Source organism: Ischnura elegans, chromosome 9 (genome assembly GCF_921293095.1).
Source record: "Ischnura elegans chromosome 9, ioIscEleg1.1, whole genome shotgun sequence".
In the NCBI taxonomy this organism is placed as follows: domain Eukaryota; kingdom Metazoa; phylum Arthropoda; class Insecta; order Odonata; family Coenagrionidae; genus Ischnura; species Ischnura elegans.
In genome coordinates, this window is record NC_060254.1 from 77598424 (window position 1) to 77619872 (window position 21449).

Sequence of the window (21449 nt, forward strand, 5' to 3'; positions counted from 1 at the left end):
TAAGTTTCTAAGGATAACACCTCGTGAGGTTTCAAGTGTAGACAAATTGTTTTCGTGAACTTTTTATTAATACAAACCATCTTTTCTATTTTTAGTACGGCGAGCAGGAAGTGTGTTTTCCTTGAATGGTACAAAAGAATAATGTAGATTTAATTAAAAAATTAGTTAAAAAATGTATAAATTGAACCAACATTTTTGCTGTTAAGTTGAAAAATGATGTAATAAAAAAACTTATGTAATGAGAAAGTCAAAACGAAAATGGCATGTATTTTCAAAGTGTGTGCAATAAACATTTTAAATGGGATGACAATACGTGCGTGTCGGATATCAAACGGCTGTCGTATCTACCCCCTCCTCCTTCCTATTCCTCCTCTGGCTTCCCTTGTCCTTGTATCCTTCCCTTCTCTCCCTCCTAGGGTCTTCCCCTGACCTCTCTACTCTCCAGAGGGGAAATGTCTCTCCTACACCCCCTCCTCCCCTATGTTTTCCTCCCCCGCCACACATATTCCGCGAGGCTGCGCAGTTTACTCTCCCTCTCTCTCGAACCCCTCCCCCCTAAAACCCCTACGGAGAGGGAGAGACCCTGGCATTTCCCCTCCCCCTTTTCTCACTCTCCTTTCCCCATTCACCGATTCCGAAAAAAATTCCCTTAACCTCCCCCTCCGACGTCGCTGCTATATCAGTTCCGCCGGCGACTGCCAAGCGGACAGTCGCGATCACGCGTTCGACTAGTACGGGTCGCAAATATTTCGCTCGCGAGGCCCCTGCTCGTGCGGCCCTGGCTGACTTTGCTCGACGAGATTGCCCCATTCAAGTTGGTGAATAATTTCATCGCCGGGATTTCGTTTTTTTTTAATTCGCTTTTCGAGTCGGGCCAGCTGCAAGTGTTCTCCCGTCGCGCGAAGATCCAAAGGGATCCGGCCGGTTGGTTCAAATACCGCTGTTGGGAGAGCTGACTTCGCCTTCCCGCTTTCATACGGTTCGGAAGATTGCTCGCGTCGTCTTCCGAGGTTTCCAAGGTCGTTGTGAAGTGATTTGATCCCTTTTCTGGAGGAGTGAATCTTTTTTCCTTACCATTTTTCGGTTGGGCTTTATCCCCTACGACCGTAATCCTATTCAGGTTGTCCTAGTGGAAGCGTGAAGCAACGTGATTACTGACTCTCTCGTGATATTTATAATCCAATCAACACTGAAAAACATCAAACAGCTGGAAGTTCGCGAGTGGCTACATTTCCACGACTTTGGGAATCGCAAGATTAGGCTCTTCTTTTCTTTGAATAATCCCTGTCGACGTATTTCTGCGCCAATACCGTTCAGAAAACAACTCGTGCTTGATCCTAACAATGTGAATTTGCCCCCGCCGTTGTGGAGATCATTGAGAGGGTGTTTTGTCCTTTCTCTACCAATGGTACAGGCAGAAGGCTATTTTAGGTATCGGTCGTCAACTGCTTTGTGATAATATCTCTGCATTTCTCCACAATTGTCGTCCTGCCTTTGCTCCGACTCTTCCCTTCCCAGGAATTGTTTAAGGAATAGAATCTCGAATTCCCCAACTCCTTTTTGGTTTGGATCTCTCCGCCTTCAAGCCGGGATTCCAAGCGGAGGAAGAATTGTGCGTGTGCAACGGCTAATCCTCACGGGATGCCGGGCAGCGGCGATCCCTTCTACCTGCTGAACTTAGTGCCGAAGAGGGGCCAGGCACCGCCTGGGAGGCGGGCGCCGGGGGCCGATAGCGGCGCCGGCACTCGTGCCGCCCCGGGAGGAGACCAACTCGCCCCCGCTTACAGATCCGCCTCCGGCGAGCGGTCCGGTATGCGTACGAGGAGCGGCAAGGACAGACCCGAGTTCCCGCACCTCAAAGTACTCTACGCCTCCGTCGTGGTGCTCTTCCTGATCGAGGTGTCGCTGTCATTCTCGCTCTACGCATACGTCTCCCGCGTCGAAGAGGAGTGCTTGGCCGGCAGGATCGTGCACCGGTCCGCGGAGGAAAAGCCACCGGATGACGAGTCTCCGGTCAAAGGGGAGTCGGTCCTCCTCGCCGAGAAGAAGGCGCCGACTGCCCGGGAGGGGAGGAGAACTCGCCGGTCTGCGGTCGAGGACAGCAACGCCGTTCCGTCGAATGATGAGGACTACAACGTGGAATTCTTCCACCCGAAGATGAAGTCCGAGCTGGAGGAGAAGGATAGGGCTCGCCCCAAGGAGGAAACGGTGAACAACCCCTGGGTCTGGCTCACTTCGTACTCAAGGATACCGGTGAGTGAAAACCTGTGTTCACATTTCATTCCAGCAATCCAGCTCATTTATCGTATCAAGACACTATCCACTAACGCGAGAAGGGGCATTATTTGGATGTGAGTTATATTTTCTTTTTTTATTAATAATGATAAAAGTTTGTAGTCATGGAGTCCCAAGGTCCTTAAGATTTTACAGAAATAAAAATCTAGTGTCCTTTTACAATTAGAAAAATTGCAAGAAAAAATAATAAATTCCAAAGAACTTCAACAGAAAATAAATAGTACCGTCTTCATTGCAACAACAACTTCCACTTAGTACATAACTGGACCTGAAATCAGAAATTAGAGTTTAACTGGTACAGAACGGAATTTGAGAAGAATTAAATGGGGAAAGTTCACAAAACATAAAATTAAAAGTGATTGAACCATGGTACATTGAAATGTACACTAGAGACACTATATCTGTTTTACCATTTACAGGAATTTCTAATTTTAATTTGTACAGAATATGCCTCACTTCAGGATACCGGTGAGCGAATACCTGTGTTTACATTTCATTCCCGCAAGTTAACTCATTTATCGTGATAAGATTCTAGCCGCTAGCGTGAAAAGGGGCGTCATTTGGATGTGAGGCATATTGGTAGCGTGTTGATTGATTTTTGTTTATCCCATGATTTTACGTAGGAAGGAAAACAAATTACCAAAACAATCCGTACGACAATGTGATCTTTATCTTATAGTATAATTTTAGCCGCGTTATTAGCGTATGGCAGAGGTTGTAAAGACACCAGCCTTAAACCTGAATAGAAGAATTTATAGCTTTTAGTGTATTGGTAGCGTTTTCATTTCCATTTCATTAGTATTTTGGGACCATTGATTGTCCGCGGAAAAAAAATATTATCCATTGCAGCCTGATTAATTGCATTTGTCGCTAATTTAATGTCATTTTGTGATGCCTTAGTCGAGATAAACAGAGAGAAAACTGATTCACACTGCTGAGATTGAGGAATGAAGAAAATATTCCCCAACTTTGTAACTTGTAGAAGTTATGCGTGTGGATGCAGTTATTCAGAGGACGGAACTAATTACATATTTTGATTGCTTGACTTTGATATCTACGTTAAGAAGACATCTCACTTAGCTCGGTTATCTTGTGTGGTATATATTTTTATGAAATGAAACAGCCATCTTCTCCTTTGAAGTAATTTTTTCATTCCTTTTACATCTTGATTTTTTCGTACCTGGCACTTTTAAAACAGGGTTAAAGTTTTGTGTAGGATACTAAAGAGAGTGTGGGGAACGTCATTTTCACGTTGGAAACTCTTGGCTGAATTTTTTGACGTCTATGATGGCATTGCACTTAATGTTTAGCGGATGGGACACATCCAGAAACAAAATTCTGTCCATTTATAAGAAATAAACTTGCTTAATTCGCCTAAATATTCCTTGTGAATAGTAATTCCGTAGATTCCAGGGCATATCATGACAGAGAGCTCTACTACTTATCAAGAAATTCACCTTAGCAACTCAAATACTTTAGCGTATTAAGAAAATATGAAGTTAATCGTCGACAGAACGTGTAATTCTATCAACCTTTTCTGCATCTCGAGAAAAAACTCGCGTAATTCATCTAATATTCTTCCTAATCTCTAAAAATGCGTATTGAATACGTTTAAAGATGAAACACAGACGTTTCTTTGATGATTTATGCTCACTTTATAGCGTAGTACGTTATTTGATTGCCAGCGGTCTTTAAAGCTAATGCTGTTAAATAAAATCTGATGGCCTGCTTTCCGTGGAGCCTCTATTCCCATAGCGACTCGAGGATGACCTCATCCTTCTCGCTTTAAAGGGATACCAATCCCATATAGAGTTATAACTTAACCCCTCTATTTCGTGAGCCCTATTTACCCTTATTCTCTATGATGAAAATTATTATTATTGCTTTCTTCTGTCTTTGAGTGCCGGGAATAATAAGAGCTTGTCCAATAAACCAACATATTCTTTACAATGATTATCATTGTAAAGAATATGTTGGCATATCCTTTAATAATCATTGGAATTATTTACTGCAAATTTCCACGATTATAAGGTTTAGTACAATCTTGGTTTCAATGATACTACACATATTATACCATGAAGATGATGTAGTAACATTTAAACCCATGTTGCAATAAACTTAAAATTGGGGAAAAATTGCACGTAAATATTTCAACACGGAAAAATTCCTCCGCACCACTCTGGAATTATCGGACTTTTTCCTTCATAATAACGTCCAACGCCCTTAAGTGGGCTTGTAAGGGCTATGGCTAAAAATGAGGACACTTTAAGGTTAAGACAAGGCTTTTGTTTTATTGTTCAGTTTGATTTAAAAAAATGTAGTGAGAGGCTGTCTTGAAACAAACCATTTAGGTCATTTTCATGACATCAGGTCATTGATTTACAAACAATATTTCGTGCCACGTATGTGCCAATGCTTATATCTTAGGTGCCAAATGATATGTGGTTGGGATGGTGGGTAATTTGAAATCGACATTCTTAAAATGTGTTATATTTTTTCAATGCTTTCTTAAAATATAAATACTTAATTCATTTCATTCCTGAGTTTTTATTCAATAATAAACTTAATATTCTTCGTAATTGAGTCCTTTTGGAAATAATTACTTTGGGCTTAAAATATTTCCTTTGCACCCAAATGGATTTCTGAGATATTTATTGAGGCAACCTCAATGATTTGCGCCGTAATATTTTCGAATTCCATTTCGGACGAATAATGAAATATTCATGGGATTGGTATGATTATTTAGCTATTCGAAGCTGCTCGGCTCATCCATTTATACGTTTCTTACGAGCAAGACGGTATATTTAGTTTTAAAATGGAGGTGTTGAAGTTTGAGGTATCCTTCTTTTCTTCAAGTCAACAAAAAAATCAATTCACAGCTTGCAATTTCTGTTTTGGTTCAGTAAATCTTTCGATATTGACCTTTTTAGTGGTGCATGGATCATGTTTATATTTATCGCTGCATCTACCTTATGTACAAATTCCCCACTTATTATACTGCATGTTGATAAGGGATACTTTGTAGGAATAGCTATTGTTGGCAGACGACAAATTACCAGGTGCACTGGGGTTTTTAATTTGTGCGTATTGCGGGTGGATGCGTATTTACAAATGGTCCGGGTCAAAATGGGAGTCTTTGAATGAAGCGCAAGACAGATTTTTTTCGTCACTAGAACATACTAAGTGTTTTCAGAAATTCATCACCTACTTTTTAGAACAGCATAGTTTTTCCTTTGATTATATTTCTTTTTCCTTTTTTCCTGTTTGAACAATAATTCCTATATCTCAATTGATAATCCTTAGGGGATTAGGGAGTCGGTATTATTTATGTAGCGGTTCTAGTGTTTGGGAAAACTATACATGCGCCAATTATGTATGGCACGCGCCATAGAGTTATTTTGCTTTTAAAATTTGAAGTATATCCATTAAGAATTGAAAGCCTGCTACTTTCACTATCATCTGCACGCAGCCTGAACTTTTCATTTGTTATTAATCAGCCTAGCGCTTAAGGTAATAGTTTTAATTACTTTATTCATATATTAAGTATATTATTTGTCATTATTTTAATTTCCGTTTTTTAAAATTTATTTCATATTATTAATTAAAAAAATATATTTCACACAAATATCATACGTTTCAGATGCTTGGTATAACTAGTGAGTGAAATGATAAAATACCTAATGACTAGGATCATCTTTCATAAAATATCCTAATTTGGCATCGTATTTCTTTTCATTTGATATTTTAAGATGAAAGAATGATCAAATGGAAGGAGGAAATTTCCAAAGGAGGCTAAAATTTAGCGCTAAAATGGCGACTGGGACAGAGTCGGTATTTGCCGTCCATATGACTCAAAGTGTTTAAGTTTCTCATTCGTATCGCCTGTGTGCACCTATTGTTGAACGGAAACACGAGCGATAGCCGCATTTTGGGCAGCGAGCATCCTCTCGGTTCAAGGTTCAAAGTTGACCCTGCTCTGTAGCGCCTTTCCCTTGAACCCGAGTCACTTAATCTATCTTTTAAAAGTTTCGCGTGCCGTCTGGCTTGAAAATGAAACAGCGTGATCAAAGTTTTAAGGCTGAGATCCTCTCTCGCCAGTCTCCCGGTGTCTCTGTGTGTCTGTACGCAACATGTTAGCCCCCTCTTGTCCCTTGTGTTCAGCGTTTCTCCGCGAACTTTCGGCGTTCCTTTCACGACTAGTCTACTATCGATGTCACTAGCAATATATTTTTTACCTTTTTCCTTCCGGATTACTGTTTGAATTGATGAAGTAATATGCAGTTTTGGCTAGTAATGAAGTTATATGCAGTTTTGAAGTAATCGAATTGCTTGCAACGATTACTTCTGCATCTAATTTTTACTTGGAAAGATTCATTTTTACCTGCAATTTACTTCTTACGGTGAAAGGGGAATCGTTTTGTTCTTAAAAATCGTTGATTGCTCGTGATCGACGATTAATTTATTGATTTCACTGATTTACTTAGGGTTAGAGGTAACTTAGAATCCCTGAGTACCATAATTTGCTTGTACTATAGGTTCAGCAACCCTTATCTTGTAGCCCACTTATGATAGATACAAAATATGACACCCATTGTGTTGCTACGGAAGTTGAAATTATATACATTGAGAGTGAAATTGCAAGTTCAGCAATTTCTATGACTTAGTTATTTAATATTTTTATTTAAATATTCGATAGTTATTAGGAGACTTTAGAGCGGACAAGATTACAAGAAGTAATTGCAGTTTTAATTGTAATTTTACTGATTACTTTTCTAATCAGTATCTTGTAATTTTAGAGGAATGAGGGGCAAGAGTACACATCTAACAAACAATTATAAATTTTGTGCATTCAGGTGCAAACAATAACTTTTATTTTTACTCAATTTGTTCGCAGTTACATTTACAACAATTTACTATCTTCCATTGCTTCCGAAAAAAATAAAGAATTGCCGTTATTCATCAAAATGCAAGAGAAAAACAAATAGGAATCTTGCCCCTGATGTGGTGTCGCTTATTATGGTGATTAGGACTCTTTACCCTTAACTTTGTGATTGGGACTGTTGCCCCTAATGTTGGGCAGCAGTCCTAATCTTAGCATGTGAACTTTCCCTTACCAGAATATGTGGTGCAAGGTTCTTTTCTCCATGTATTTCATTCATCACACAATATCCAAGCAACAATTGGTGGATCTCAGTACAATTTTCCACAAACTCCACAGTGATAATCAGTTTTTCCGGGTGAGTTAATGCCCAGTTTGCCATCCATCAACCGCCGCTCAGCGTCACAACCCTCAACCTTATTTTTAGATATCTTTATGTATAGTTTCTGGGCGTAGGGGAAACTCGTAAAAATTTCAGAGTTTTCCTTCGAGTTTATACGCCGCTTTTGCACATGCAATGCTTTTGGATGTAGTCTAATGCTCTCAGGAGAGACATGTGGCTGTATTACGCATATCTAATAATGAAACGCACCGAAAATTCTGAAATTAAGCAATATTTACGCTGAGACAATTCATCAATATCTATAGCAGCTACAATAGAACGTACAGATTCTCCATTGTTCCTTTTCAGTGTAGTTAAATCCAAAATTTGTTTTCCAATTTCTTTCCGATCGGGTTTTCTCTCAATAAATTTATCAACAAAGTACATGTGATATTTATTTCAGAAACTATCAGGTTATATACATAAAGCAATGGAATTAAGTGGGGCAGGAGTCAGCGCCCGTGAGGCAAGAGTCGTCATGGAGACACTTGCTCCAGGACTCTTGCCGCAACGGCACTCGCAATACCTCATACGCCATAGCAAAACCACATGGTGGGCTGCGAACCTGATAACTGCATGAATATCCGAGGCAAAGAATGCATTTAAAGGATCGCTAGACAAACATAGTGGTTAAATAAACACTTAAAGCACAGATAAGAATTTCGTGGTCCTACCATTTAGATAAAAGTCGCGCCCACTCACGTGCTTTAGTTCGTTGTCTCTACTGAAAGTACCCATCTGTTACTTTCAGGCACTTAAATGAGACTGATTGACTACAAGTGGCATCATCCCGGCATTTAGAGGAATATTTCGGAAAAGGAATCTTGCCCCATGTGGACTCTTCCCCTCACTACCCTAATTGATCACTATTTTAACGAAGTATCTGTGATTGAGCCGAGTTACCTTCTCTCAGCACTTTTATCAACACTGGTTATATTTTTATCTTAATGCATGTTGCTCATGTCGAAGTATTTTTTGCCATACTGTGCATTGACTCCCTTTGCTCGGGCAAGGAAAAGCCCATACAAACAAAATTCAAGGCCGCAGTGACCGGGAGATCTTGAGGGTTCCAAAAAAAACTCCGTCCCCCCCTCACACTTCCCCGGAATTTTAGGGTAATACGTTACAAAGAGTCCCTTCTCTCCTAAGAACCCTTCCAAAATGTAATCTCCTTCTTAAAGTCACCGAATATTTTCCTGGCCTTGAAGAGAAGTGGGCTCGTTCACCAATTTACATTTATTGTAGATTGTAATTGAGTTTGATACACGTATTTTTTCCGATTTTGGATCGGTGGCATATTTTCGTGACGAAAAATTAATGGCCTCCACTATTTTAAAGATGAGTTAATGACGTCACAAACTTTTCATCTTAATCTACAAGCTACCCCGCAAGCCACTTGAAAAGGCCTGTGGTAAGGGGTGTTAGGACACCAGCTGTTTACACATAAAATGCTCAAACAAAATTACGACTAGTATTTATTAGAGTCCTTTATGGCTCGGGGAAAAACGAATTCCCGTATATATCCGTTCGGAGTAATATCAGTCTTGATTGAATATTTTTTGTCGGCAACTTCTCGGCCTCGTCCATCCGTCTCACGTGCTTTGTTTTCATTTACACGCACAAGGTAAAAATTGTCATCTACTCATGAAGGCAATCGATCTACGTTCTGCAAAACCTAAGCACGAAATTCAAGACCGCAGTGACCGGGAGGTCTTGAGGGTTCAAAAACTTCGCTTCCTCCACCTCCGCGAAATTTCAGGGCGATACACCACAACCCGATACACCCCTACAGGGCGAAACAAGACTATTAATAATTTATCTGTCTACTCATTTACTATTCGGGGGTATTATGTAGGAGAATGAATTTTGTAAGGGTTCTTGTAGAAAAGGGCCTCTGAATAACTCATTTGTCTATTAATTTGCCATTTGCTAATCATAGTCGTAAGAACTCGTGATGTGCTCACGGAGCCATCATCTTGTGCCAGATGATGGCTCCGTGAGCCGAAAAACGCATTGTACGGATAAAAACAATAGTTGAACAGTGCAGTTACATTGTATGCATTCATAATTACATACATAATTGAATATGTCAAACTTCCACTGAATATTCCTAAATCGGTTTACTTTTTAGAAATATTTTCATTACCGTATGAGTGCTTGAAGGCGAACTCCGTTTATAAAGCGATGCTGAATGACAACTTTCCAGTTGTATATACTGTTTGAGAGGATTTTGGACATCCTTGCCCCTTCAGCCATCTAAGTAAGTGCCTCAGGGTTCATAGCGGCCAGGGAAATCGGGAAAATAATAATCGGGACTGGATTTTTTGGAAAAATATCTGAGTGCAATTAAATTTTATTTTAACAAACCAATCACTCATATCCCCAATAATAACTACGTGCAAATATGCATGCGGGAATCGTTTGGTTTTTTTATATTCATCTCGGAAAGTGCTCTTTTTCTAAGAGGCTAAGATTGGTAGAGTTCATTACCCTATGACGATTTTGCATTCACGAGGAGTGACGGAAGTGCAGTTTAAATTGATTGATTCAGCTTGCTCTCCACTTGGGGGCAGGCCAGGCGCCTGCACTGCGTTCGAAAACTAGATTGCGCCACGTCGTTATTCACTTGTTGAGTGGTACTCATCATTTTACCATGATGCGATGTTTCCCAGTTGAAGTTGTCATTACTCATATTGCCAAAAAATTCGCCATTTCTAAAGCCTGCAACTCCTTAAACGTAATAAAAATGCGTCTAGTTAACAGTTTGCCTCCTGAAGCAAGTTATGCCAGCCTCTATAATTTCAATACGCTATTCATGCCCGGCTCACAAAAAAGACCTTTTTATTCTATGGATGAATTAATGTATGTGACAAATGTGACAAAAATTTCTGTGATTAATCAATTTTGATTTCAATTAATTTATTATAATGGGCCTTTTTGGCCCATGATATATTTTACAAGAGCACAGCAATTCACGAAAAAGCATTTGACATAGATACAGAGAAAAAAACATGACAGCAGGCTCAATCACTGTTCCATATATTATGAACTTTTGTATTTAAGTTAAAGTATAAATTTATTCTTGATTTTGTATTTGTGTATGACGAGGACTAGTGCACTTTAGTGTTTTAGCTTTCAATACATGTTGATGAAATATGTACTGTACATCTCGTGAGAATTAGGGAATTTCAATTCCCAAATGAGTTTACTAATATCAAGTAATAATCTCTACCCTCACAAGCATCGTGGATTTCTTATTCATATTCCATGAGTTTTCATGAGTCATTTCCATTCAATTTTATCCTCACACTCATTACGTATCTTTCATGGCTAATATTCAAACACCTCCTATCATCTTCTTACCAGGTGCTCTGTAGATAAAAAGTATTCTTTGCTTTATCTCTTTATTCAGAATAATGTTGTATATTATATTTTATACGGTAATGTGCATATTTTTCGTAGTCTCGCAGTTTATTGCTTTAGGACCATAATATTTGCACCTTAATTCTGGGATGTGGATATTAATATTGGATAGAATATTTGTTTTCACGAGCCATGTGTTTAAATAAGGCATGTAGTGATACGAAACGTTAGCAGTTCAATGTTCCCATTCGGGAACAAATTCATAAAAATTATATTTTGCGATTGTGATTACTTTTATAGCTTTTGTATAGTAAATAGAGTGTTTAAGTATTTTATTTAATTGTTTAAGTATAAGTTATAAGAATATACATACACTAGTCATGCAGTGTATTGCATGACTAGTGTACACATTGGTCGTTAAGTTCAACAGATTCAGGCTTCAATTGGTGGAAGTTAGACATATTTAAATAAATAAAAGATCGTAGCACTTTTCCACATTTTTTTTCTTCTTAGCTAACCCAAAGGGACTCCTCACCCCGTCTTCTTTTCCTGCCTCGCTACTTACTCCTGCCTCTCCATTTCTAGCGACACGCGGCCTCTCTGTTTACCATACCCCCTTTTTTACTCTTCTCAACCCCCCCTCCGTTTTCTGTGGCTCTTCCCACGTGTCGTTATTTTATAGTTATTACTAGAGTCCTCCTTCCAGCGTGGCTCCCCCACATCCCGTAGTGTATCTTTTCCCACTGTATCCACTCTGTACGCCAGTTCCCACCCCCTTCTTCAAAGATGTCAAATCCTCCCCAACCCCCTTTCTCACGGGTTAAAGGTGATTTTTAAATGTTTTGCTGTGTCTTGTACCAGTTGATGGCTCAGTGAGCCGAAACGCGTTGTACGCAGTAAAACAGTTTTTGGAAAAGTGCTACAATCTTTTATTTACTTAAATACATTGGTCATTAATTATGCTTCTTGAAAATTGGTTATGTTTATCTCCTCTTTTGTGATTATGCGGTTTATTCGATATTTTTCCCCACATTCACTCTCCAGAAAAAAAGCGCTCATTCATTCAAAATATCAATATGTATTGCGTTGTTAACTTATTTTTTTGGTCAAAAGTATATTTACTTTTCAAGCAATAGCAAAATATTGTGGCGTGTTTCCATACAGGAAACATGCTCGAAAACGCATTTAAAAATTTTTGTTCGGGTTTTCTTTCATAATATCTCTTAATTAATTGTAAAATAAAAAGGATATGCAAAAAATAATAAAAATTAGTTGGCAAGTTAGTCCGGTCTTTGAAGGGTTAAGACGAGCGACTTCCGTAATTTGGCAAATCCTGTATACGATTTAAAGTGCTCACGAGCAAACATAACCAGGTTGATATTTCTTTCAACTTGCTCATTGACATGGAACCAAGTCAGCCTGTGATATACTTAAATGGAAAATCTCATTTATGTAAACGGTGCCGCTACCTTCAACCCATAACATGTGTGTTTTATGTGCATATATCTATCCTTCCTAAACACATATTATGTATTAATAGGATTGAGAATATTAGATTTCAGATGATGTGACGTTCAATTGAAACTTAAATAACGTAATTTTTGTATTGACGAAGACATCGGTACATAATGACAGAATTTATCGTAAAAACAGCACGAAGTATGCCTTCAAATACTCACCTTTAGAGTTTTTAAACCCTCGTTGGACGCATACACCATGCATTGCGTCGGTCGTTTATGCATTGCATCCAGGTTTTGTGAAACTCTGTTAAAATGCTGAATCGTTAAAAAATCTCTTTGAATGTAAGATTTGTAAACCCGTGGGCTATGCAGGAGGAAGAGAAAAGAATTCATCATATTTACATGTCTCGGAATATATTCCTAGAAACCTTTCTTATAACATTTCATCATACATTTCCATCGCGCATTTAAATATCACGGATTTATGAAAAACAGTTGCAGTCATCATTTAGTTGAAGTCCTTCATTTCCTCAAAAGTTTTTAGCTCGTCTTGACTCACATCTGTATCATTATGTCACACGCGCTGTGTCGCAGAAGTTCACCCTCCTGAGAGCACCCACGTCGGGTGTGAATCACTGATTTGCGATGCCCCAACTCGTCGAAAGATCTTTCTTTGCATATGCGAATTGAAATCTTGCGAGAACTAGGAGAGGAGGTGGTTGGAAAAAAGTCAAATATTGAACTTCGTGACCCGTCGTCTCCGGAATACAAAAATATCTTACCCCTCCTCCCCCCCAAGATTCTCTTGTGCCGTCCGTTGTGGAGCAGCAACGGCTGCATTTCTTTTCTCCGAATTCGTTACGCGCGAACATGCTTGAAAGCGTTTCTGCGAGGCGGAGCGCTGCGCCTGGCCCCGTGAGATGAACAAGAAGAAGAAGAGGAAGACTTGAGCCCATCGTCGGTCGTGCTCCCAACAATCCCGCCTGGCTCCCGAGGAGACGGAGAGGCATCGGCAAGAATGCATTATTTGTCCCGGAGACAAGCCTTGGCTCTCGGCTTCGAGAGGGCGTTATATTTATTTCCGTTGAATGGAAAGCAAATACCGGGGACGTGCCTCCTCGCACGTATTCATTCCTCGCTTTCAATCAGTGCCACCAAATGCTAGACTTTCACTCTTCTCTTTCCACTTCTTCCGTGCCTGCCTTGATCTCTTCTCCTCTTCATTCCCTCTCGCGGTATGGTATTTGGAGGAGGCGACCGACAGCTGATGACATTTGCGACAAGGGAAGTAATGTTGGAGGGAAACCCAGAGTCGTTTTTAGCCTGCTATTAACGACAGGTGCCAAGGGGACAACAGCTTAACGTCCCATCCGACGGACAAAGTGCTGTACTAGAAGATTTTACGGGTAGGGATTGACAAACCCTTCCATTGATAAAAAATTAAATGATCTTTTGATCATTTGAAAAAATTGGTATAAAGATTTTTTTGAATCTTTAGTACAAATATCATTGGTAAATAACTATTAAAGGATCAAAATGTTCGTTTTAAAGTGATTTCAAATCATCTTTGTACTAAAACGCGTTTTTGTCCTCCATCAGATATTTATCATTGATTCATTCAACCTTATTCGACGTGATAGCATCATCATCAAGTACAACATTATGTAATGAGTGCTGTACGGATAAGGGAATGAAGGGTGGAGAGAAACCCGGCGTTGGCGTTAGGCCGCTCTTAGAAAGAGGCGCCGAAGAGATCACAGCTTTGCGTCCCATCCGACGGACGAAGTGCTATACTCAAAGTGCCCTCTTCAAAGTACTTCAGGAGAGATTGGATCGGTCGATGAAAATTCTCCGCTACCACCGGAATTTGAAGGAATACTCACTGGGTGGGAGGTCAACACTCAAGCAACCATTCCAACCCAGTCCTCTTAATTTTTTTATAATTACAAACTACTGCATAAAACAATAGGGTGGTTTCCTTTTATTTTTTTATTGCCTAAATCGAAAGATTATTACTCCTGGAGTACGCATTTCACGCTCTTAGATTTTCGAATGACGATATCTATTTTTCGCGATTGAACAAAAAGTGAAAATTTTCAAGCGCGGGAAAACGCGACGGCTAAGTAGGAATGCTGGGAAAATTCCGTGTGACGTCATATTGGTACCGGCTGCCGCCGTTTGAGGCCACCTTGGTGCGAGGCTTTGAGCGCTGATACGACGCAGGATGCTAGCAGGTAGCCGACTATCCTGCTACCAGGTAGCGCTCGGCTTAGATAAGGATTATTATTCCCCTATCAAACGAAGGAAACTTTCCGAACTTAGGTATTTTTAATGGGTGATTATGATGAGATATTTCACTGAACTCTGTGCCTCATGCATGCATTGTCAATCTCAGACGATGTAAAACTCCTATTTACTCGTATAGAAACTAAGTCCCTGTGACGTCACGTGGAGTGGAATCGCATGGGCGCCAATCTGGCCTTTTTTCAAATGAGGTTAAAATTGACCATTGCCATTCGTCTTAACTGGGATTTCTAAAACCAAATAATTTGTATATTATGAATACACTGATGGTGGGTAAGGAATCGCAATCAATGCATTTCGTTTTCTTTGATGAAGGAAACTACCCTATTGTACGTTGTCACGCGCACGCGTGCAACGTTATATAAAAAAAAGAATAGGGTAATAGATGGAAGTGTGGAGAAAATCCCGGTGTTGGCATTAACCTGCTCTTACCGAGAGGCGTCAAGGGGACCACGGTTTAACGTCCCATTCGACGGGCGGTGTGTTGTACTTGAAGTGCCATCCACAAAGCGATCAAGCAGATATCGGGATGTCTCTGAAATATCTCTGGCATACCGGGGATTTGAACCCAGGCCCTTGGAGTGCGGAGCCATTACTCTAGCTACCACATTAAACTCTATTCCTTTTTTTTTCTCCCTTAATGGTTCAGTATCCTTGTCTAATTCCCTCTCATTCTCATTCACCTCTGAAAAGAACGTTGCATTCTTAAAGTACTTAATTATTAGTGGAGAGAAGGTAGCTAGCACCCTCTTCCGAGAACACGTGTAGTAGGGCGGATCGGAAAAATCGATTTTTTTCAAATCCATCTGGCCCATTGAAAAAAAGTTGTGGGACCGATCAAAAATAAGGCCTGAAAAATTTGAGACCTGTAGGTGAACCCCTGACCCTCGCTCAAATGCAATTTAGGGGGGGAAGGTCGAAATTCGAAAAATATAGTATTTTATGGTCATTTCCTATAGATTTTGCCGAGTTACTGCCCTTTAGGGCAAAAATTTCGTGCATTTTGACGTACCTGCCACCGTTTAGCCACAAAATGCCTAATTTGAGTCCGCGCTCGCGGAGATAATATTCCAACGCCCACGCAGCGTCGCGGATACAAGAGCCGCAGGCCGATCCCCTCCCCTCCCCGCTCACTTCTACCCCTCCCACGCCTCCAATACAGCAAAATGCATCCCGCGTATACTGCTAGGAGGTCATTTATCTTTGATAATATAAATCGGAAGATGGTAGAAGGTAATAAAGGAAGCTTAGTGAGACGACTTGTCCCTTATTAGGCGCCTCGTCGGGGTTAAACAAATCGATGTTACCAACTTTTAGAGAAGTGATGAAATATTTTTAGATCCGAGAACGCAGGAAAGGAGCCTACGGTCCATGAAAAGGCCTCTCGAGAGGCTATAAAGGTGTGCTACCTTCGGATATGCGCTCCAATTTCGGTTTTGTCCGACAGATATGATTAAATGGATTTTGGGCGAAAGCCGCTCGCGTCCCCTCCCCGCAAGCTTCTCCCACGCGCCAAATGCACCAAAATTCACACCAAGTGCGTCTTACTTCGTTAGTCTAAATATTTAATGTTTCAGTATCGTCTGTGGATGAACAATCACGAAAGAATTTTTCAATTACCTGCTTTCCAATCTGTATTTCTTATATCAGTGTCATTCCTCGTCTTTTGCTGTTGTCAACAAAGTTTTTGTGAATATCTTCACGAATCTCTCGTCCATATCTATAACAAAAAGAAATATTTAACTTCAAATCTGAAAGTTCATCAACAGATTTTTGAAAATCCACAGCCCTAAGGTCAGATGTAGCCGGAGGTACTGTGGTCTCTCTCCAATATGTCATCAGCGAGTAGTCCTTAAAGTTGATGTTAAAATCCAGCACTTTAAAAAATCTCGGATCGGCCGCCAAACAAATACTTGCAACAACGCAAATTCGGTCCTTAGATTGCCCTCCCAATATTTATGCCGCAAATCTAAGTCAAATTAGTGCAATTAGCAAATAGACCTCTGTAAGGGATGAAATATGATTTGATACTTTCCCGGCGAATGATGTGGGTAAACTCTTCTCGGGATTCAACGAAATTTATCCCTGATGATGAGTCCCGAGTCGGAGCTTGAAACGTTTGCCATTATGGAAAAATTAACCCGGTGGGAATCCCGAGAAGAGTTTACTCACATAGCAAGGGATGTTGGAATTATGCTTGTAGCATAGGGATGATGCCTCCTTTTTGGGCGGTATTCACCATCGCATTCAAATCCTTTTTATTTTCGTGTATCTAATTTTCACTCGGAAAGGAATCGAGAATGGCAGATTTTATAACTTTTGCTAATCCTACGACTGGGGAGGCAAACCCAAAAGTGGGACCCTGTTTCTTCAACTAACATCACACATTCCCCTCTAAACTTGGATTGATAAGTGCTCTTGCCTTTTTTCATCAGACAAAAGTATAGTCTTTCACTCCATAAAAATGTAGCCCTTTGATGACACTCTTTGATACCTCTCTTTTCGTATTCACAATAATTAGCATCTTTTTCTGTCTACGTAAGTAATTCTTGCAAACTACCTTGGATGTTTCTTACGAAGTTATGATTTTTGCGTCAACTAATGTTGCGGGGACGATCATTGCTGTTTCTTGGTTCTTGCATATACCTCTATCACATTTGGCAGACGCATTTTCCTCGCAGAAGTTCCAGTTTGAGTTTAGTCCTGAATTTTTATTTGATGAGGAAAGTAGAGATAAAAATCGGATGATATCTCTTAAGTTTAATTTTCTTCGGATGAATTGATGAAGAATATTTTTGATACTATTTTCCCATACAAGAATTGACGATGTTAACTCAACACTCTCCGGCGATTCTCTTTTTTTTCCTCAGTTGTCGAGTTTCTTTAGGACTCAATTCTGCAGCCACCATCTTTAGTTTCGTCCGCTGGTCTCTCAACATACTTATTCATTGGGGGGAACATTATGCTCCTTCTTGCACTTACACGCAAAAATATCGCATAATTTCAAATGTTCTTTCCAAAGTGCTTCAGGTTTGTACTTAAGCAAAAACCCTTCGTTTGGCCTATTCGCATTTTCCGTAAGTTTTAGTACTTCCTTTTGTACCGCTAAATCATTTAGTCACACACATAATGGAAGGGAAGGGTCACCATAGTTCGCACACCTTTATAGCCACTCGAGAGGCCTTTTCATGGACCGTAGGCTCCTTTCCTGCGTTCTCGGATCTAAAAATATTTCATCACTTCTCTAAAAGTTGGTAACATCGATTTGTTTAACCCCGACGAGGCGCCTAATAAGGGACAAGTCGTCTCACTAAGCTTCCTTTATTACCTTCTACCATCTTCCGATTTATATTATCAAAGATAAATGACCTCCTAGCAGTATACGCGGGATGCATTTTGCTGTATTGGAGGCGTGGGAGGGGTAGAAGTGAGCGGGGAGGGGAGGGGATCGGCCTGCGGCTCTTGTATCCGCGACGCTGCGTGGGCGTTGGAATATTATCTCCGCGAGCGCGGACTCAAATTAGGCATTTTGTGGCTAAACGGTGGCAGGTACGTCAAAATGCACGAAATTTTTGCCCTAAAGGGCAGTAACTCGGCAAAATCTATAGGAAATGACCATAAAATACTATATTTTTCGAATTTCGACCTTCCCCCCCTAAATTGCATTTGAGCGAGGGTCAGGGGTTCACCTACAGGTCTCAAATTTTTCAGGCCTTATTTTTGATCGGTCCCACAACTTTTTTTCAATGGGCCAGATGGATTTGAAAAAAATCGATTTTTCCGATCCGCCCTAACGTGTAGGTACCCATACCGTGTATCTTTTGAAATGGAAAATTAGACGCCAATGACCCCGGGAGGAAGAATAAACCACACATCGAAATTTAAGTAATGTAATTTAATGTAAGGATTTGTCAGAAATAAAGGACATTAAGGAGAGGTTAACATGACGAGATGAACGAGTTGGGATCTCTAGGGGTGAATGTCATTTATGAATGACATTTATTTTGATTTCGAAGTAGTAAGATAAAAAAAGTATGTACTTTCGGCTTGGACATATGTCAGAAGTGTACGAGTATATGAGTGATTAAAAGATTTTGCACTCTATGGTATTTATTTCGAGGTTGATTAAGATGCGTTTATCCAATAGTCACTCTACATGGACTATATTTTTTACACTATCAAGGATTTTCCCAGTTATATTATATAAAAGTATGTTGCTCGGGTATGGCATCCATCCCTCTGAAAATACCCTTCATTCTATTTCTACTTTAATATACTTTAATTTAATCTTACAGGTCCACTGTAAAATATAAATTACTTAATACATTTTCCACACTTTAATGTAAATTTCCACAACCAACCATGGTTTCGGCATTTTATGTCGTTGCCAAGGAAATAAAATCCCTTGTTAATGACATATGACGTCGATTTACCTTCGGTAGCGGAGTTTTATATGAAATTACCATTTGTAGTTTTTATTTTATTAAAGATGTCTCGCTTTTCCGATTTTATCTGATTATCCTACTGTTATATTCAACGAATTAGTTAATTACGGGTTATGCTTAACGCTTATTCTTTGTATGTTAGTCATGAGGGATAATCGCTCTAGAATTTCACATCCCTTATTGTCTAGTTAAATTGGATTACCTGGAGAGATTCGCACTCCTGTTTTGATGAAATTGAGTGCGAAGAGCTATCCCACGGTTTTACATGACTAGAATGGGTGACAGATTAACACGGAGTGTAGGAATTTTCGTGTCTGAGTTGTAAAGTAAGATTGGAGCGTGGATTTCTCAGAATTTCCTTGACTTGAAACTCGTACCAACATTTCTCAATCTTAATTCTCCAAATCTAATTACGCCTCTATAGAGCGCATTATTTTCTCATTCTCCGGTGAAGATGCGTACTTCACACATCGTGGAGCATTACATGTTTCTGCTGTTCCTTCACCAAATGGTCAGATCAAGACATCTCAGTGGAATGTGACGCTACCTTAATGGAATGGGACGCCTGATTTGAATTAAGAAACAGAAGGCGCTGAAGCTAACTTTCAATGATTATTGTCTCAAAGTTTGCCGTAATTGGTGCTTAGATCAGGGATGACGAATGGAATGATATACATTCCCTTGTGTTAATGCAACTATAAAACTTTCACGTACGCTTTTGCAGATAGAGGATAACTTTCCTTTAGCCTTCTGAGAGGATGAAATAGTTGAACCGCTGATTTCAGGCGCAATGCATCTACTAAGCACACATCAGAATAGAACATGAACTCATACAAGTAATAAGCATAAATTTTAGGGTTTTATTACATACTCTCCTTTGATTTCCTAGATGCGCGGCACCAAATTCTTCGATTTTCTTAAGTTTTTGTCATATGTGCACCGAATCATTCTTCTATGCCTATTCAAGGCGCTGTCAAGGCAATTCAGCAATAAAATCCAATGATCTTGTTAGAACCTAAACTCATATAATTCTCATGGTGATGTTCAAACCTCGCGTAGTGCTTGTCTGATCAGTACCGCCCGACGGCATGTTGCTATTCTCAGCTGGATTCAATCATACTGAAAATGAAATAGGTAGGAGGACATTGCTGCAATTTCCTTGTTTTTAGCCTTCATGTCTGGGATATTTTATTGGCAATCATGTTTTATTTTAGGCGATTACAAGTTATTTCTGTCTCAATGTAGAAATACTCCAAAAAACCCACTGTCAAAAGACATTTGTACTACTATTATTTGTACTACTACTATTTTAACTACCACTGAAGTAGCCACTGACCATATAGGTATCAGGGTAGAGTTTGGCCGCAGAGCGTTACCTTGGAAAGACCTTACCTTTTATTCGATAGCGAAAATAATGATGCTGCCAGGACAAAATAATGATCCCAACCACATACCTATTACTTTCATGTGAGGTCATATGGGGCTTGTTTTGGATTACGTTACCTTCGTCCACACCGGAAAACTGGCTCAAAGCCTTTTCATGAATTTGGGATCCTCTGGCCATGTTTGGAGGTCGTTACTTCATTGTAGTCCGGGTGATGTTGTGGTACCACGGTTGGAAACATAGCCCGGTCAAATTAACCCAAAAAATAGGGGTACCCTTGTATAAATTGCCAACAAGCTGAAAATTTGCATGAACCTCAAGGACACCACTTTAATGAAATACTGAAAAGTCCCCATTGATCCCGTGTGTGCAAAAAATTTTATTCAAGGTCAAAGGTCACAAAAATTAGTGTTTTGTATTTTTTAGTCAAACTGTTAGTTTTGTGATAAAAATTGCTCAGACCAAATTTGTAGATCAAAAAACTTTCTACAAAATTGTGATTTCACTTTTTTCTCTAAGATTTACCGTTTCTGAGAAAACGCCATTCGAATATATGCGAGTTACGCGTCCAATAATGTTCGGAGAGCGCAACAATATAGTCATGCATATTAGGAAGAATACAGCTCCAGCATACATTCGAATGGCTTTTTCTCAGAAACGGTAAATCTTAGAGAAAAAAGTGAAATCACAATTTTGTAGATAATTTTTTGATCTACAATTTTGATCTGAGCAATTTTTATCATAAAACTAACCGTTTGGCCAAGAAATGTAAAAACTCATTTTGTGACCTTTGACCTTGAACAAAATTGTTTGCACGCACGGGATCGATGGGGACTTTTCAGTATTTCATTAGAGTGGTGTCCTTGAGGTTCATGCAAATTTTCAGCTTGTTGGAAATTTATGCAAGGGTCAATGTCTATTTTGACCGGGCTAATAG

General features: G+C 39.7%; 1 protein-coding gene across 1 annotated transcript in view; it reads left to right on the plus strand.

Annotated features, from left to right (window-relative positions):
* The first annotated feature begins 717 nt into the window (after positions 1–717).
* Positions 718–21449, plus strand: part of LOC124164966 — a 167103-nt gene continuing 146371 nt past the window's right edge. Inside the window, exon 1 of the mRNA XM_046542204.1 lies at positions 718–2253. Within this exon, the coding sequence (XP_046398160.1) occupies positions 1642–2253 (612 nt within the window). The 5' untranslated portion in view covers positions 718–1641. The remainder of the gene's footprint in view (positions 2254–21449) is intronic.